Source organism: Lontra canadensis, unplaced genomic scaffold, assembly GCF_010015895.1.
Source record: "Lontra canadensis isolate GAN:19392208 unplaced genomic scaffold, GSC_riverotter_1.0 scaffold125, whole genome shotgun sequence".
NCBI lineage: Eukaryota > Metazoa > Chordata > Mammalia > Carnivora > Mustelidae > Lontra > Lontra canadensis.
In genome coordinates, this window is record NW_022631119.1 from 1139984 (window position 1) to 1160233 (window position 20250).

The following is a 20250-nucleotide window of genomic DNA, read 5'->3' on the forward strand; positions in this document are numbered from 1 at the left end:
ATGACATTGAAAAGAAAAGGTAGCATACAGAGCTAAGGAAGGAGAACAGACAAGACAAATATAACATCAGAGTAACTATATCAATACAACAGTTAAAGCAGAAAAACCAAATCATTAATAGAGAACAATTTTGAGAAAAAGCAAGTAAAATGTAAAGAAAAAGTACAGCAATGAAATGGCTGAAGACGATGTTATGCAGATTTAGACAAGAGTATAAGAGAAAATATATTAAAGATATAACAGAAATTTCCTGACATGAGGACCTAAATTTGATCAAAGGACCAAAATTTGATTTGATACAAAATCAAATTTTTATTTCCAGAAAAAGATTTAGTGCACTATAAGCTATAGAGACTTACACTTTGCTTTATCAGATTAAAGAACTCACAGAACAGTGGCATCAAGCAAAAGATAAAGTATCATAAGTAATGGACTTTGTAGCATAAAGGAGGGAGGCATTATTTAAAATGAAACGATACATATATTTAATCTAACCCCAAATCAAGTATAGGGAAAAAAACGTACATTCAAAACATTGCACATTCTTAAGGGGTTTACTCCCTCTAGGACACTCTTAAATGGATAATACATAATCTTTCAAAATTTCTTATTTGAAACTTCTGTATGGATGCAGACATTTTCAGAAATCTAAGACAGTGAGCCCGAAACTTTAATGTTCATAAGAAACTCTTGAAGAATTGGTTTAAAATCCAGGTATCTGGACCCTCTTCTCAGAAAGTCTGATTCAGTGGATTTGAATAGGATCCCAGAAATCTTTTTAGCCAGCTTACCCTGGTGTAGGTGGTCTGTGGTTTAACTTTGAGTAATGCTATCTTAAGTGTTGAAATAATCAGATTTAATTATGAGATAGATATTTTAGGTAACTAGGGCATTTCAAGCTGTCCCCTGGGTTGAATACCTGACAGCTGCATGGCTCAGCTTCTAGAGGACCTACTACTCACTGAGATAGATGTTCCCTTCATTGTCTTCTCTTAACCCAAAAGCTCAGTTTCCCAAACTTTGGTATTTTGTGGATGGGGATATCTTCATTTGGCCATTCCACTCCCCAACAAGAAGTCTCACATAGGTTTGCCAATTTTTTATTTTGCTGAATGATACTAAAAATTAGGCACAATGAAAGAGGACATTTATAACCCCTCCTCTCACCACAACCACCAAAGATATAAATAAATAAAAATATAGGAAGAAGATGACCTCATAATACAGATTGTCTTTTAAATTGAGTGTATTTAGCTCTAGGCAGAAACCCTCTATTTTCTCTTTTTTTAAACAAAATTTCGTTAGCTACAGATTAATGAATATTTGAATATTTTCTTACAGATGACATTTAAGAACTGCTGTTTATTGGTATTCGGAAGAGGGCATTTCTAAGAGTCACCACCTGAATATGATGAGTAAACATACATCTCTTATCCTCTGTTTTCTCAACAGTTCGGTCCTTTGGTACAGAAGACAGACCAACAGATCGTCCCATACCACCTCGAGATGAAGTCTTTGAATACATCATATTCCGTGGGAGTGATATTAAAGACCTCACTGTTTGTGAGCCACCAAAACCACAATGTTCTTTGCCTCAGGACCCAGCTATCGTTCAGGTAACTGATAGTAAATTTGTTGTGGAGTACAAGAAAACTTGAAGTACGTAGCTAGTCTTGGCTTTTCTCTCTCTTGGATTTTGGTTTTGGGGTGGGGTTTTTTTGTTTTTGTTTTTTGTTTTTTGTTTTTTTTCTCTCCCTCAGTTGAATGTTCATTTGCTTATCATTTCCTGGTTACCTAGATACCTGAAATACCTGGATAATGTCTTTTTCTAGGTTTTTTTCTTTAGATCATAAGTTGGGACTCAATAAAGTAAGAAATAGCAGAGGTATTTTTTTTTTTACCATAAAATATTTTCTAATTTTAGCAAATTAAAATAGCTTACATTTATTGAGGTCTAACTGAATGAGCAGCACTATTCAAACTACTGCAGATAGAATAAGTAAATCCTTACAATACTCTCTGAGCTTGATACTATAATTATAATATAGCTATATAATTCTCATTTTTACAAGCGAGTAAATTAAGGTAGAACCATAATTTGGACACAACCAGGCAGTCTGGCTATGGAATATAGGATCCATGTCACTTACACTATTATCCATATTTGGTTCATACTACAAACCGGGGTGGTAATGGTTATTCTTAGGTAAGATTATTAGGTTCAGTGAAAAAAAGTAATAAATCATATTGGTATCATATTTATACACACACAACATAATATGCATGCAATGTTGTATAATAAGATAACACAAACATAAAAGGATTTTAACATACACAGGTATGTTGCTCGATTCTCTAAATAAGGTATAACAAGGGACCCCTGGGTGGCTCGGTCTATTAAGCATCTGCCTTCGGCTTAGGACATGATCCCAGAGTCTTGGGATCCAGTCCCACATCGGGCTCCTTACTCAGCAGGGAGCCTGCTTCTCTTTCTGCCTGTTCTGCCGCCGCCCCCCGCCTGTGCTCTCTCTCTGACAAATAAATAAAATCTTTAAAAAATATATTTATAATAAGGTATGAAAAAAGAAGACCTAGGGGTGCCTGGGTGGCTCCCTGGGTTAAAGCCTCTGCCTTTGGCTCAGGTCATGATCCCAGCGTCCTGGGATCGAGCCCCACATTGAGCTCTCTGCTAAGCAGGGAGCCTGCTACCCCCGCCCCCTGCCTGTCTCTCTGCCTACTTGTAATTTCTATCAAATAAATAAAATCTTCAAAAAAAATAAAAAAGAAAAGAAAAAAGACCCTAAGTATTCTCAATAAAAGAAAGAAAAAATTTATATTTTATTAAAAACAAATACATGATTCCTAAAAGATTATAAATTATGAATCAAGGAGGATATTCATTACAGTGCTTGTTTACATGATAATTGGAAATATATAGAAACTGCCTGAATTTTAGTTACAACAACAGAGGAAGCAGATTGGCATAGGAGTGTTTTCATTTTAGGGCATGGCTGATTAAAAACGTATGGCCCCCATGATTTTCTTCTTGGATCTGTTTTCTTCTCAACCCTTTTTCTTGTCAGTCTTTGGTCATTTGCACCAAAATATGCTTGTTGATTTTTTTTTTTTTCTTTAAAGTAATGTAATACTTTCAGATTTTTTAAAAGTATCTTTCCCTATTTTATGCTGTGATAAAATCTTAGTTTTCCACAAAACAGATTCTTAGAATATATACTATCTTGCATCAGATTTGTCTTCCAATGTTAAAATACCTAATGAACTAAAAAAAAAAAAAAAAAAAAAATAAAATACCTAATGAACTCTTCTAAAGAAATAATTAAGGGTATATAAAATTAAAATGGAAAAAAAAAAGAGGGGTGCCTGACTGGCTCAGTTAGTGGGGTATGTAACTATTGATCTCAGAGTTACAGGTTTGCGCCCATGTTGGGTTTAGAAATTACTTAAAAATAATTTTTTTTTAAGATTTTATTTCTTTAAGAAAACATGAGCACAACTGGGGAGTAGGGGCAGTGGGAGAAGGAGAAGCAGACTCCCTCCTGAACAGGGAGCCCTCTACGGGACTCGATCCTAGGACTCTAGGATCGTGACCTGAGCTGAAGACCAATGCTTAACCAGCTGAGCCACCCAGATGCCCTAAAAATAAAATCTTTTTAAAAAATGGGGAAAAAAGGAAAGTACCTTTTAACATTTATTTAATAACTTTCTTGAATATAAGGCTTTTAGTAAGAAATAATTAAATTTATTCTTAGAACATAAACTGGAGAAATTCTCTTCTTTCCCCTCATTCCATGTTAAGACTTAACTTTTAAGGAAGTAAGTCTGAATGAGTCCTGAGAAAATGTGAATTTTCTTAAAGGGAGGGAGAAGAAACACATTTTAATAGAGATAGCCTATACCAAGGAGTGGTGTTAGCTGAATGTCTTATATAAATCTTCCGATAATTCTCCTGGGAAATTGTTATTTATCAGCTTTATGGAATCAGAAGAACCAAGAAAACATAAGTCAGACTGGTATTGAATAACTTCCAGTCACCATAAATTTTGACTTTTGACCTTTTGATTCATACAACCAGTAGTATTTATTGAACACCTGCCATGTGCCTGATAACTAGCAGTGAACACACAGACAGGGTCCTATACCATCAGTGAGCTTATATCCTTGGTCGGTAGTATACTTCATATTTGTATTATGAGATATTTTATATTAAGATAAGTGAATATATAGTATGCATATTTATGTTCTATAATTTTAGGTTTAGTAAGTTAAAATTTTTGTAAAATGTTCTTTTTTTATCTTTTTAAAGATTTTTATTTATTTGACAGAGATCACAAGTAGGCATAGAGGCAGGCAGAGAGACAGTGGTGTAAGCAGGCTCCCTGCTGAGCAGAGAGCCCGATGCAGGCCTCCATCCCAGGACCCTGAGATCATGACCTGAGCTGAAGGCAGAGGCTTAACCCACTGAGCCACCCAGGTGCCCCTAAAATGTTCTTTTTTTTTTTGAAGACTTTATTTTATTTTATTTATTTGACAGAGACACAGCAAGAGAGGAAACACAAGCAGAGGTAGTGGGAGAGGGAGAAGCAGGCTTCCCGCTGAGCAGGGAGCCTGATGTAAGGCTCAGTCCCAGGACCCTGGGATCAGGGCCTGAGCCAAAGGCAGACGCTTAACCACTGAGCCACCCAGGTGCCCCTGTAAAATGTTCTTTAATTTAATGATACATATATTTAAAAATGTAAATGGTCTTGGGGCTCATTTGGCTTAGCATCTGACTCTTGATCTCGGTTCAGGCCTTGATCTCAGGTTATGAGTTCAAGCCTCACATTGGACTCCATGCTGGACATGGAGCCTACTTAAAAAAATAAATAGATGAAAAATAAAAATGTAAATGGTCTTTGTGGGGTAGTTTGTTTTTGCATCTCTTTCCTGTAAATTTAATAGCACACCTCAGATGATGGAAATATGAGCAAAATCACAAGTGAGATACCTTGTTTTTGTCAGCACTAGACCTAAAACTCAGCATAACCAAATGTAATTTTTCCTATATTTTTTCTTCAAACAAAGTTACTTTATTTATTCAAGTAACTTTTCTTTGGTTCTTTTCTAAGCCTGCTGTAAAGGTCTTAACTCTACTTAACTGTAGAAAAATACATTTATAAGTCACATCAAGTATAATTGGCATGTATGTACAAATATTGAAATCAGGAGGTTGTTAAACTGTTTGGATATTAAATGTATGTTGTAGGTTATCATAATTGCGTTTGTATCTAGTAGTTATAATTTAAAGTTTTCCTTAAAAATGTAAATACTCTAATTTTTTCATTATAGAAATGTTGTGTAGAGCCTGGAAAAATAACCCATGATCTTTCTTCAGTCTTCACTAGGCTCATCTACTTCTTCATTCCAGTCAGTGGGTTCCTATGGACCTTTTGGCAGGATGTCCACGTACAGTCAGTTCAGTCCGAGCTCATTGGTCGGGCAGCAGTTTGGGGCTGTCGGTGTTGGTATGTTGTGCTTCTTTCTTTTTCTTTTCTCTTCCTTTTCTAAAATTTACCTGTCTTTACCACAAATTTACAGACGTGTTTGGTGTTCCTTCTGTATAACATTAATTTAAAGGCTTTATTTAATGTCTTCAGTAACGGGTGATTCTATGAAGTCATCTCTCAGAATAGTCACATTTTTTTTTAGTCACATTTTTTTAAAAATCTAGATCTGTTCAGCTGCCAAATATCATTGAGTGTTATTTTAAATTTATATAAGATATATCCATTTAAAATAAGCATTTATTTTCTGGGGTACATGGCTCACTCAGTTGGGAGAACATATAACTCTTAATCTCTGGGTCATGAGTTCAAACCCCACATTGGGTGTAGAGATTACTAAAAAAAATAAACTAATCTAAAAAAAAATCCTAAAATAAGCGTTTTTCCCCAACAGGATGGGTTTTCAAAAAGAGGATTGGGTATAATGCTAATATTAAGGAATAATAATGCCATTAAGGGATATTTATATTAGGTAGAATGTGAAAAGATAATCACATATAACATGTTTGGGGGCATGATGCTTCCTTTAACAGTGTTTTAGAAACGTTAACACTATAAGGAGAAAGCTAGATATAATCAGATCAGCTCGGCGTTGTGTTGTTTTCATAGCTATGCATTTTAGCTCTGTAGTATACCTTTACTGAAATTTTCACACTGAAGAGTACTTTTTAAAATCTCAAATTCTAGCCCTTTATCTTTTTTAATTCAATTGAAATAACGATTTATCAGTTTACCTGGTTTCTCTGCATCACAAATCCGGTTTTAGGCCTATCCTGAAACATACTAGTATGTTAACAAATTTTGTTAAAAATAATTCCTTTTTTTTTTTTTTAAGATTTTATTTATTTATTTGAGAGAGAGAGAGAGTATGAGAGGGGAGAGGGTCAGAATGAGAAGCAGACTCCCCACTGAACCTGGAGCCCAATGCGAGACTCAATCCTGGGACTCCAGGATCATGACCTGAGCTGAAGGCAGTTGCTTAACCAACTGAGCCACCCAGGCACCCCAAATTAATTCCTCTTATAAATATACTTTTTTTATGTGGTTGTGACTTTTCAGGTATCTAAATGTTTTGCTTACTCACAAAAAATCAAAAAGGATGGGAAAAAAATAAATCCTAAAAGTGAATGGATACAAACAGAAATAACTGGTGCTAAGTTTATATCAAATTGATAGTATAACCATACAGAATAAAAGAGGAATTAAAATAACTTTTACACTCTTAGTAGGGGTATAAGAACAAATAGAACTGTAAAAAACCCTTGACTTAGGGCTTATAATTAGTAGAAGTATTGGTGTTAATTTTGAAACTGTTTTGTATGTATATAGAAGAGGGCAAATAATATAGTGATGTTGGGAAATGATGTTCTTTCCATGGAGAAGGGCGAAAGAAACATAGGGGTAAGGAACAACCCTGTGGTGTTGAATGTAAATTGGAAGCATGAATGTGAACTTGTTTTTTAAAAACTGGTTATTTCCTGTCTCTGTTCATAGAAAGGACCTAGAAGCGATGATACCCTATAGCAGAGAATATGTGTAGACCCAGTTCTTGGTTTCTAAATACCATTCCCCACTAGAAGGAACATGGGCCCCTTGAAAAAAGAAGGGGAAACAGTGCTCTTTTTCTTTTTTTATAAGTTTATTTATATAAGTAATCTCTACATCCAGCGTGAGACTCAAAACTCAGGACCCCAATATCAAGAGCACATGTTCTTCTGACTGAGTCAGCCAGGTGCCCAAACAATGCTCTTTTTTAACAGAAAAATGCCAGCTAATAAAGAGAAGGAATGGTATAGAAAATCACCATTTTTGTAATATCCAGAGTATTAACTAGCAAGGATTATCAGTTGCTAAAATCATTGGGTGAACAGTGTTGGAATGAATATTAAAATGGCCTTAAAGTATCATCCCACAGTTAATTAATTACAGAGGGGACAACATTGTGCCTTTATAATGGAGACCTCTCATGGTCACCATTTTAATCTTCAAGTCATAAAGTTTGGAATTGCCACAGTTACCTAATTAAATGTCTCCTAATGTGATGATATAAGAAGAAGGTAAATCCAGGTTTACCCTGCTAGCTATAACTGTTAGAATCCTATTCTGAGGATTTAAATAAGGGGCAGTTTCAAATTATCCTTTTGAGATTCCTTTCACTAAATTGAGTAGTTGGCTAACATTGAGATTATTACTGCACCTACCTCATACATTACTGCGAAGTTTGCATGACTTAATACGTGTAAAGCATTTGAATAGGGTCTAGCACATAGTGTTACATAGTAAATAATGTTTCTGCCATTTCTTAGAGCCTGCTTTTCTAATCAATATCTATTTCTTGTAAATGCTTTATCTAATTTCAATATTATTGGGAGTTGCTAGTTTACTGTTCTTCGGGTGTCACAAAGGTAGAGGGTTTTATTTGTATTTTCTATATCAGTTGAGTAATTTTTGCAGTAGATGATTATTTTTTGTTTGTTGATTTTCATATTGGTAGGATAATTTGTGGAATGACTGGAGAGCTATATATAATATTTAGAAGTTGCTAAAATGAGGAGAAGGAGGAAAATTCTTGCATTGATTAGGGTGGTAGGTGATTTTTAGAAAAGGAGTTAACTCAGATATGGTTTGCGTTAGCACAGATTAAGCCAGATTTTAGTCTAAGCCTCTTGTTTTCGATCCCTAGTGCAGTTGACCCTTGAACAAAAATGTATCCGAACTGCACAGGTCAACTTTCACATGGGTTTTTTCCAATAAATACATTAATAAATGTATTTTTCTACCATGTGGGTTTTTTTTTGTTTTTTTTTAAGATATTTGAGAGAGAGAGAGCATGTGTAAGCAGGGGGAGGGAGAGGGCGGAAGAATCTTGAACAGACACTGGCCTCAATCTCATGGCCCTGAGGTCATGACCTGAGTGAAAACCAAGACTTAGACGCTTAACTCAGCTACACACCCCCAAATGATTTCCTTAATAACATTTCCTTTTCTCTAGCTTACTATATTATAAGAATACAGTACAGCATTCTGACTTAAAAAGGAAATTTAAATCAGGGAAACACTTGTTATTTGGGAAAATTTTTTTTCCACTTCAATTTTTATATATTACAGTCTTTTTTATAATTTTTTTGCAATTTATATAATGAAGGATTAATATCTGTAACATCTGTAGGGACCTACAACCCAACAGAAAAAGAGGCAGGTATTAGGAACTAATTAATTTTGCCTTTTTCAGAAAGAAAGGAATACAGATGGTCCCCAAATGTGGAAAAATGCTTAAGTTTTGCTTATAATAAGAAATGTACAAAGTAAATCTGTACTGAGGCACCATTTCTCACTGTCAGTTTGGCAAAAGCCCAAAAGTATGAGTGTGTGTGTGTATGTATGTATATATATATTATTTTTGCAAGATAGTGAAGAAATAGATACTCTCATACATTGAAAGGAATGATACACCAGACAGGATTAAAACACTTATTTTTTTAAAGCTGATGCTAAAATAATTCTTAAGTGCAAAGATTAGGTCTTTATTGACTTTGATTTATGGAACCTTAGGAAAAATTAATGACCCCACAATAAAGGAAACAGTAAAATAGCCATGGCATGCTACGTCTCATAATACCCTGTGGACAAGACAGAGAACTATTGGCTGAATAGTCAGACAAATGGGTACATTTCATCGGGCTCCCTGGATGAAATGTACCCATTTGTCTGTCTATTTAGGGCTCCCTGGTCAGCAAGAAGCCTGCTTCTCCCTTTCCCACTCCTGCTTGTGTTCCCTCTCCTGCTATATCTCTCTCTGTCAAAAATCAGTCTGGGGGCGCCTGGGTGGCTCAGTGGGTTAGGCCTCTGCCTTCGGCTAAGGTCATGATCCCAGGGTCCTGGGATCGAGCCCCGAATCGGGCTCTCTGCTCAGCGGGGAGCCTGCTTCCTCCTCTCTCTGCCTGCCTCTCCGCCTACTTGTGATCTCTCTCTCTCTCTGTCAAATAAATAAATAAAATCTTTAAAAAAAAATCTATCTTTAAAAATTAAAGATAAAAATTTAAAAAGATAAAAATTTAAAAATTAAAGATAGAAATTAAAAAAAAAAAACAACCTATATCCCAGCAGCTAACTAAGATACCAAAATCTTAATGAGGTCATTAGAAGAAAAGAAAATTACAGCCCATACTGTGGACATGTATTTAAAAATCCTTAACACAGTATTAGCAGTGAAAGCCAGCAATTCATAAAAAGAATAGTACATAATGACAGAGTTATCTCAGAAATGCAACAATGTTTTAACATTTGAAAATCATTAGTAATTGACCACATGAACAGAATAAATGAGAAAAACTATAATCCCAAGAGATACAGAATAGGCATTTGATAAAATTCAGCACCTAATTTATCAACAGCTGAGGAATGGAAGGGAATTTCCTAAATTTGATCAGTGAAATGAAAAGTTTACATACACACAGACAAAGTAAAAAGATAATAGAGATTGAAAAGCAAGAACTAAAAATGTCTCTGAAGGTGACATGATTGTGTATGTAGAAAATGCAAAAGAATTTTCAAACCATTAGAATGAATAAGTGAATTTAGCATGGTAAGAGAATACAAAATGAACTATATTTTTTATTCTAGAACAGATGGGTTGCCAAACTGTGGTCTGTATCCAGTCCGCCTCCTGTTTTTATAAAGTTTTATTGGACTACAGGCAAACCCATTTATTATATGTTGTTTATGGCTGCTTTTATACTACATAGGCGGAGTATAAGTAGTTATTCTGGAGTCCATATGGCCTGAAGACCCTAAATATTTATCGTCTGGTCACTTGTAGTTGAAGTTTATTGACATGTGATCTAGAACAGATTGTTGAGAAGTGAAATGCAAAATGCATCACAGCTTGCAGTTAGCACAGTAAAATCAAATACCCAGGAAATAATATAACGGAAGATATTTGAAAACATCTACAACAGTGGTTCTCAGTGGAGGAGGGTTAATTTTACCTTCTTCCTACAGGGGACATTTGGTAACGTATGAAGACATTTTTGGTTGTCACAACTGGGGGAATACTACTAGTATGTAGAGGGTAGAGGCCAGGGATGCTTCCTAACATCTTATAATGCGTAGGACAACTCCTCACAAAATGTCAGTAGTACTGAAGTTGAGAAAACTGCTCTGTAATGAAAACCACAGAATATTGATGAGAGAAATTAAAGTTCTAAGTAAATGGAGACTGAATTCAGGCTTATGAGTTGGAAAATTCAGTATTATTTTTAAGGTAATATTTTTCCCAAAATTGATTTATAGAGCGAACACAATCCAAGTAGACATTTTAAAATAGAAATTGATAGGGGTGCCTGGGTGGCTCAGTCGGTTGGGCATCTGACTTCTGATTTCGGCTCGGATCATGATCTCAGGGTCATGAGATCGAGCCCTGTGTTGGGCTCTGCGCTAGACATGGAACCTGCTTGGGATTCTCTCTCTCCCTCTGCACCCCCAACCCCACTCGTGCTCTCTCTCAGAAAGAAAGAGAGAAAGAAGAAAGAAAATTGACATGCTGATTCTAATATTTATATAGAAATACAAAACCTAGAATAGCCAAAACAGTCTTGAAGAAAGGGGGCATCAGGATGGCTCAGAGAGTTAATGGTCCAATATTTGATCTTAGCTTAGGTCTTAATCTCAGGGTCATGAGTTCAAGCCCTGTGCTGGGCTCCATGCTGAGTGTGGAACCTACTTTAAAAAAAAAAAAATGTTTGAAGTTTGTATGTGCTTTCAAGGTTTACTGTAAAGTTAAGAGGAATCAGAACAGTGACTTAATGATACAAGGATAGACAGATAGACCAGGAATAAAGAATAGAGAGTACAAAAATAGACCTACTTAAATAGTAATTTAAAACAGAGATGCCAGTGCAGTTCAATGGAGAGGGGGAAATCTCCTTAACCAGTATGTATTTGGAAAAAATTAACCTTGGCCCAAGCCTTACACCATATATAAAAAACAACTTGAGGGGTGCCTGGGTGGCCCAGTCAGTTAATTGTCTGACTTTTTGGTTTTGGCTCGGGTCGTGATCTCAGATTCATGAGATCAAGCCCAGCCACGCTTAGCATGGAGTCTGCTTAAGATTCTCTTTCCCTCTTCCTCTGCTTCTCCCCTCTCTGCTCATTCTCTGTCTCAAGTAAATAATCTTTAAAAAACAAAACAAAACAAAAAAACAACGTGAGATAAACCAGGAGGCAAATTAGAGTAAGGAACATGGGTGTGATAACAACCAGGAACTCAGAGAAGAGATGGAGGAAATAAAGATACATAAAGATATATAGAAGAGTTTGTTAACCAGAGGGCAAGCAGTGGGAGGTTGGAGGAGGTGAGGAAACAAAGCAGCATGCAGATAAGACTACACATCTTCAGAGTGGCTTATGTCTTAATTATTGCCCAGAAATACTAGGGATAATGGGATGGATTTAACTTCCCACAATCATTTAAAGCATTAGTCCCCACATTTCCTGGTGATGTGGGAAGTTACATTAGGCCACTCCTGAGCTGGCCAGGGCTGTATCCTGACTGGATTCCATCTTCAGGGGAGTCCCAGTGATTCTCATTATCTGAAATTCTATGCTAGGTTCTGATGCCCTGTTTTGGAAGGGTATGAACAACTAGGATTTATTAAATTGGAGGGGGCAGTGTTAAAGACAGTAGGAAGGTAAATAATGGTTTGAAGGAACTGGAGTTGCTTAGCTGGGAAATCAGAAGATTGCTAGAATCTGATCATGATCTTCAAATGTTTAAGAGCAGATGGGTCAACTGCTGTGGAGTAGACTGATGAAAATAAGGAAAGTGGTGAGAAAAGAGGTAGACAGATAAGGGGAGGGTCTGGTAAACTGAGGTAAGTAATCCAAACTTACATCTTAAGGGCAGTGGAAAGCCATCCCAGGGTCCTAAGCACTGTGGTAATGAGGTTATATCTGTATTTCACAAGAGATCTATCATTTTTAGATTGGAGTTAGAGATGGGAGAGGAAGGGCTACTGAAATAGTTCCTGCTACAGAAAACCTACATAGATTAAATGTTAGATCAGAAGAGAACACAGCATAAGAAAAGTGAATAATCTGTAAGGACTGCAGAAATTTAGAGAAGATTGACGTAACCTCATATAGCAAAGAATTTGAGCCCTTTCTAGGGATTTGTTACTCATACTACCAGAACTTTTTGTGGTTGCTTTAGCAGAATGCAGCCCCGCAGTACCGTCCTGGAGGGAAGCATTAAAATGAACTAGAGTCCATTGGCTGGTGCCTTGGAAATGCTGGATAAGCTCTTCATAGACCTGTCGGTTAATTTGGCTGTTTGTGCAGATACTCATTATTAAAATAATTACACCTTAATACTGGTGTAGAACATACCGTTTCTGCTACTTCTCTAACATTGGTCCTTGCTGTCCTATCTAACTGCTTAGGACAGTATTGCTGTTAGAAAAATTGTTTGCATCTAGAGATGCTGGGGTGTATATTGGTTTGCTTTTTTCATATAGTGTAAAAGATTTCTCATACTATTTTTGATGCACTTTAGTTAATTTCCAGGGTTATTAAAATGCATGTGTGTTGTAGGGGGTAGGAGTGGCAACAGTTATCATCATTAAAATGGTATATTACTTTATATAATTGAAAGTTTTAAATTAAATATATATTTTTTTGTCATTAAAAAAAAATCTCTTAAAGCTGGAAGCTCTTTGACATCCTTTGGAACAGAAACATCAAACAGTGGTACCCTATCCCAAAGTAGTGCAGTTGGTTCTGCCTTTACACAGGATACAAGATCGCTAAAAACACAGTTATCTCAAGGTAAGCTGTTTTTTCTTTCATATAAACCATTCCTAACATCTTTAGTGGTTTTTGTCTTTCTCTTTGAATGTAAGAGCTTTGCAGCCTGCAGATCACATGTATCCTTCTGTTTGGTCCTTTTAACATTTTTTTCCTAGTTGCTGTTGTAATAAGTATATTATTGAAAGACATCCACTGTTTAGACTCTTTACAATTCTGAAATCATAAAACTGGGAACCAGTGAACTTTCTCTAAGTTTGACACTTTTTGCAAGGCGGTTATGTAACTTGTATGTAATACTTAAATGTATCAAATTAGTCCCAGACTCACCACTGAAAATGAACTATTCTTGATTAACTTGAAATAGTAGCTTAAAAAACCAAGCTATTCTTTGTACTGTTGAGTCTTTCCTAGCATCCGCACAGGATCTAGAGCAGTGGTTCTTAGTGTGGGCCACCCACAACCAAATCATCTGGAGTGCTTCTTAAAAATACAGGGCCTGGGCACCTGGGTGTCTCGGTTGGTTAAGCCACTGCCTTTGGCTCAGGCCATGATCTTGGAGTCCCGTGATCAATTCCCACATCGGGCTCCCAGCTCTGCAGGGAGTCTGCTTCTGCCTTTGACCTTCTCTGTTTTCATGCTCTCTCTCTCTCTCTCTCAAATAAATAAAATCTATAAAATAAAAAGCAGGTGCTGATGATTGCTATATCAGAATCCTTGGAATTTGGCAGTGTGCATCGTAATTAGCTTCTTACAGGATCCTGTTTAATATTTTAAAATCTATTTTTTCTACCAGCCAGTTTTATAATCTTCGGTGGTCCCAAGATATTCTCTCTTTTTATCTGCATCTGAAGCGGTTGTTACTGACACATTGCTTTATATGGATGTTCACTTTTAAATAAAACAATGTAAAGTTTTTTCAGAAGGATGCTATCTGTAGTCCCAGGATGATATTGTTTAAAGCTGTTGAGGGTAAACTCAAGCTAATACTAAACATGATCCTATGTATCTCACTTTAGATATTTTGAAATAGTTACTGTCCTTATTACTGATTTAAAATAATTTTTAATTTTTTCAACAGTCTGAAGATTTATTGTAGATGAATTAGAAATACAGTAGGTGTAAGAAAGAAAATAAAAACACCCGTAGTCCCATTGTCCAGAAATAACAAGTAATTACTTTTTGTTGTATACACTTCAGACTTCTTTGTAGGTTAATAGAAGTATGTATTTCTCCATAGCTCTTTTGGGGATTTTTTCTTTTTAAGAATTCTTTCTTACCCTACAGGGAGCCTGCTTCTCCCTCTGCCTGCCACTCTCCCTGCTTGTACTCTATCTGTCTCTCCCTGTTAAATTAAGTAAATAAAATCTTTTTCTAAAAAAAATTCTTTCTTAAATAAAATTCTTCATCTTTTTACGCATTAGCTTTCTAAAATATAAAATGGGACTTGAGGGGCACCTGGCTGGCTCAGTGGGTGGAACAAATGACTCTTGATTTTGGGGTTGTGGATTTGAGCCCCACGTTGGCTCAAACCACGTTGTATTGCAGAGATTACTTAAAAATAAAATCTTTAGGGGCACCTGCGTGGCTCAGAGGGGAGCCTGCTTCCTCCTCTCTGCCTGCCTCTCTGCCTACTTGTGATCTCTGTCTGTCAAATAAGTAAAATCTTTAAAAATAATAATACATAATAAAAAATAAAATCTTTATAAAAAATAAAGGGGCACCTGAGTGGCTCAATCAGTTGAGTGGCCAATTCTCGGTTTTGGCTCAGGTCCTGATCTCATGGTCATGGGATCCAGCCCCACAATGGACTCCGTTCTGAGTGTGGAATCTGCTTCAGAATCTCTCACCCTCCCCCCCCACTCACATTCACACTCTCTCTTAAGTAAATAAATAAAACCTTAAAAAAATAAATAAGAATAAAATAAAATGGGGTTTTATTGGTAAGAAACTTACTGTGAGAATTACATGTTAAAAAATGTATGGAATGCCCCTGCTTGTAGATGTTAACTATTTTAATCAATGGTGAACATTAACCTTAATATTGAAGCACTTATTAAAAATCATAAGTCAGGGGCACCTGGGTGGCTCAGTGGGTTAAGCCTCTGCCTTCGGCTCAGGTCGTGATCCCAGGGTCCTGGGATCAAGCCCCACATCGGGCTCTCTGCTCAGCGGGGAGCCTGCTTCCCCCTCTCTCTCTGCCTGCTGCTCTGCCTACTTGTGATCTCTGTCTGTCAAATAAATAAATAAAATCTTTAAAAAAAAAAATCATAAGTCAGGATGCCTGTTATCATTACTACTCAGCATCATTCTGAAATTTTTAGCTTAATCAGGAACACATGAAAATGAAACAGGCATAAATATTGGAATTAGTATTATTTGGCAGTGCTATGACTTTCTGCTTGGAATTGAGAATTAACTGAAACTGAAATTAGAGGTAAACTATAAAGTTACACACATAAAAAGCAATAGTTGTTCTAAAACCTAACCCACTGATTATGTAATGGAAATAAAAATACGTAACAGATACGGCAAACCTCTGTAGAAAACACAAAATGTAGTAGAGGGACATAAAAGACGTCACAGGTAATCAAAGAAACAGATCTTATTCCTAGATACAAAGGTTTAGTATTAGGAAGACCTTGTGTCTCTTCATTAAATTTACTATACTCTTAATAAATCCAAATAGAATAGTAGGAGAACTTAATAAAAGAGATACACAGTCCTAAAAATGAACATGGACATATAGTTAGACATTTTTCAAATAAAAGTAATGACATAGGGCTTACATACTTGATAATAAAGTACGCATAAAGCAGGGCAGGAATAAAAGTCAGAAATAGTTCCAAATATAAATAAGTGATTGATACATGATAAAGATATTCTTAAGTTAGTAGAGGAAAGCTGGCTATCCAATAAGTAACGTTGGGATAGACAATTGCCTGATCATTTGGGAAAAATATTCGATCTAGGTTTCTTCCCTCATACTTAGGACTAAAATAAATAAAATAGATTCAAGTATTTAAAAATTTTTTAAGTACATATTTTAAGAAAGAGGTATATTTATATAAAGCTGTGACAAAGAAAGCCTGGAACTCTGCATTTAAGTTTCATCAATGAAAACTTACGAACTTTACAGAATTAAAATACCTAGAGTTTTCTTTGAACTGGTAAGAATGTGCAGATGCGGGGGCTGTTTTTATTATTCTGAAACCAGCTTCTGGGTTTATTCCCAATGGTATGTCTAGCATTATCTGTATTTCCCTGTGGATAACACAGCTGACAGTATGACTAGAAGACTTCAGTCACAAAGGTTTTAAAAGTACACAGCAGGCAACACCTGGGTGGCTCAGTGGGCCTTAGACTCAGGTCATGATCCCAGGAGTCCCACCTTGGGCTCCTTGCTCAGTGGGGAGCCTGTTTCTCCTGCTGCCTGCCACTACCCCTGTTTGTGTGCACACATGCTTTCTCTCTCTCTCTTCTAATAAATAAAATCTTTTTTTAAAAAAAGTACAGAGCAGACCTTGCTTGCTGTGATCACCCCTTCACTTGTGGTTCTGCAGCACTTGTGGGTCACAGGATTCTTTTCTCAAAAGCCTCAGTGAGACAAGTTTTAGAAATGTATAAGATAGGAATGCCTGGGTGGCTCATTCAGTTAAGTGTCTGTCTTCGGCTCAGGTCATGACCCCACGGTCCTAGGATCAAGCCCCAGTTTGGGCTCTCTGCTAAGCAAGGGAGTCTGCTTGTCTCTCTCCCTCTGCTCCTCCCTGCTGCTCATGCTCTCACTCTGATAAGTCTTTTTTTTTTTTTTTTTTTTTAAGAAAAATTTATAAGATCATTTAATGTAATATTGTAAAATTGAACAGTAGGCTTTCCAAAAAACTTAGCAGTTGTTTTATAAGTAAATTCCTATATAAGGTGATAAATGATCACAAAATGTTTTGTCATAGGCCAGAACTTCTACAAACCACCATGATTCCTGTTGTAATCAATGGGAACATTGCACTGTTTCTCTTAGTGGTAGAGTCAGCTTTGGCATTAATGGCTGGAAATGGTGATACACATTTGTAATTCCATACTTTAGATAACCATAAACTTGGGGAAATTACTAATAAACGGTCCCTGAAGCATTTGGTGCACAACAACCAGTGCGTTGTGAGCACTCACCAGTTCACCAGTGTTCGGAGCCTGTGAGATGCACTGGTGGGTAGTAACATTTGCCACATACTTGGACTTTTTTTCCCATGAAATGAACATAATTTTCTTAAGCAAAACATCCCATGCAATATCGTGGGACATGAGAGCACCTTGAGCAGAGATTTACAGCAAACAGAGACAAAAGATGATGGGAGCCTCTGATACTACATTCTTCTGTCCATGCTGTGACCAGGCTCAGCATGTGACCACCTCAAAAAAAAGGAAAAATGGAATTTGTGAGTGCACAACTCACATTAACCAGAAGCTTCCAAAAGATCTTTCAAATGGCCAGAAATGAATACGGCGACTGTTATTATCTGAAGGGTGTATTTGTTGCTGGCCTTTGAGTACTGATTTGTAATTTTCCCAAGCCCCCTAGGGTATTAGAGGACTTCACCTGTCTAACTTTCTGGTTCTTTACTTCCTTCATAATGGAAATGCAATGGAGATAGTACCTATAAATATAAAAGTACCACTTTAGACATATCTTCAGAAAGTACTAAAAATTTTAGGTTACAGCCTCTGGAAATAATGGCTTAAGTGTCAGTATAATCTTGGGGTTGTCATTATTGGGAAGAGCCTGCATCCTACCTGCAGACAACATGATCTTTGATAATATTCCTGGGACATCTCGCCCAGGCAGCAGTTTTTGGAAAATTTGCTTAAATCTTACTGCACCAGGTAGAAATACAGATAAAGTTCCGTTGGTTGGTTGGTTGGCTGGTTGGTTGTTGGGGGTTTTGGGGGGTTTTTTTTGTTTTGTTTTTTTGTTTTTTTCAGTGTTTCTCTACTAGCCTAGTGACCCAGCCCACTTAAGATAACCAGTTTTAAACTCTGGTCTAATAAATAGATGAATTCAGATTTGTGCTAAGGATTTAAATTGATAGAAATAAAACTGTAGACTTTTTTTTTTTTTTGAGGGTCTAGATTATTTTGAAATCCCCAGAGGGATAGGGTAGTTTCTTATCTTTTGGTTACGTTTTAGGTCGTTCAAGCCCTCAGTTAGACCCTTTGAGAAAAAGCCCAACCATGGAACAAGCAGTACAGACCGCCTCGGCCCACTTACCTGCTCCAGCACCTGTTGGGAGAAGGAGCCCTGTATCAACCAGGCCTTTACCATCTACCAGCCAAAAAGCAATAGAGAATCAAGAGCACAGGCGAGGTAGAACTTTAGCTATTTACTATTCATTAATTGACTGATCAACATTTTCCATTCACCTTATTTTTCATTAAAAAGATTGACTGTATGTGAATGATCCTAGAAGGTTTAAACTGAACTTGATAGAATGTTCAGTCTTTCCAACTTGACTCAAAGTAGTGATGGTGGTGGGGGTATAGATTTTTTGCTTTTATTTTGGGTTCCTTTGTTTTTCCCATTTTGAACTTAAAGTTTTTGATTTTGTGTCCTGAGCTCATTCCTGACTTTGTATGTCTTTTATAGCTGAAGTACACAAAGTTTCAAGACCAGAAAATGAGCAACTCAGAAATGATAGCAAGAGACAAATAGGTAAGTTACTTGAATCTGAAAGCCATATTCTTTGCTTCTCAATTAAAAAGAACATTTGATGCATAATTACTATTAAAAAATGAAAGCCTGGGGCACCTGGGTGCCTCAGTGGGTTAGGCCTGTCTGCCTTCAGTTCAGGCCATGATCTCAGGGTCCTGGGATTGCAGCCCGCATCAAGCTCTCTGCTCAGCAGGGAGCCTGCTTCCCCCTCTCTCTGTCTGCTGCTCTGCCTCCTTGTGATATCTCTCTCTCTCTCTCTCTCTGTCAAATAAATAAATAAATTTTTTTTTAAAAGGAAAGCCTGCAGGGGCACCTGGGTGACTCAGTGGGTTGAGCGTTCAACTCTTGATTTCGGCTCAGCTCATGATCTTATAGGTTGTGAGGTCAAGCCCCATGTCAGGCTCTGTGCTCAGCAGGGAGTCTACCTAAGACTTTCGCTCTTCCTCTCTCTCAAATAAATAAATTTTTAAAAAACAAAATGGGGGCGCTTCGGTGGCTCAGTGGGTTAAGCCTCTGCCTTCGGCTCGGGTCATGATCTCAGGGTTCTGGGATCAAGTCCCACATCGGGCTTTCTGCTCAGCGGGGAGTCTGCTTCCCCTCTCTCTCTGCTTGTCCCTCTGTCTACTTGTGAGCTCTCTCTCTCTCTCTCTCAAATAAATAAATAAAATCTTAAAAAAAAAAAAAGGCAAAATGAAAGCTTGGAGTTTCACTGGGGAATAGCACTGGGGAGTCAACCTGGGAGTAGCACTGGGGAGTTTCATTGTTGTAACAGAGCATTTCTTTATCTTGATTATGGTAGTAGTGGTACAGATGTATACATGTAGCAAAATGTTATAGAACTATATATAAAGATATACTAGAAAATGAATATCTCCGAAACTGTTGAAATCTGGGGCACCTGGGTGACTCAGTGGGTTAAAGCCTCTGTCTTCGGCTCAGGTCATGATCCTGGGGTCCTGGGATCTAGCCCTGCATCGGGCTCTCTGCTCAGTGGGAAGCGTGCTTCCTCCCCTCTCTCTGCCTGCGTCTCTGCTTATTTGTGATCTCTGTCAAATAAATAAATAAAATCTTAAAAAAAAAAAAAAAACTGTTGAAATCTGAGCGAGGGTTATAGTGTAGTTATATTGTGCTGGTGTCCGCTTCCTGGTTTTGGTAATGTACAGTAATTAAAATATTATTGTT

At 36.9% G+C, this 20250-nt stretch overlaps 1 protein-coding gene across 4 annotated transcripts in view; it reads left to right on the top strand.

Moving 5' to 3' along the window:
• The window catches only part of LSM14A (LSM14A mRNA processing body assembly factor), a 54794-nt gene that overhangs the window by 23020 nt on the left and 11524 nt on the right, over positions 1-20250 (top strand). For 3 of the 4 annotated variants that reach the window (XM_032842016.1, XM_032842017.1, XM_032842018.1), the window contains exons 2-6: positions 1453-1616; positions 5393-5522; positions 13263-13385; positions 18547-18723; positions 19003-19068. In XM_032842016.1, the coding sequence (XP_032697907.1) occupies positions 1453-1616; positions 5393-5522; positions 13263-13385; positions 18547-18723; positions 19003-19068 (660 nt within the window). The remainder of the gene's footprint in view (positions 1-1452; positions 1617-5392; positions 5523-13262; positions 13386-18546; positions 18724-19002; positions 19069-20250) is intronic. The other variant, XM_032842019.1, reaches the window with a different exon arrangement.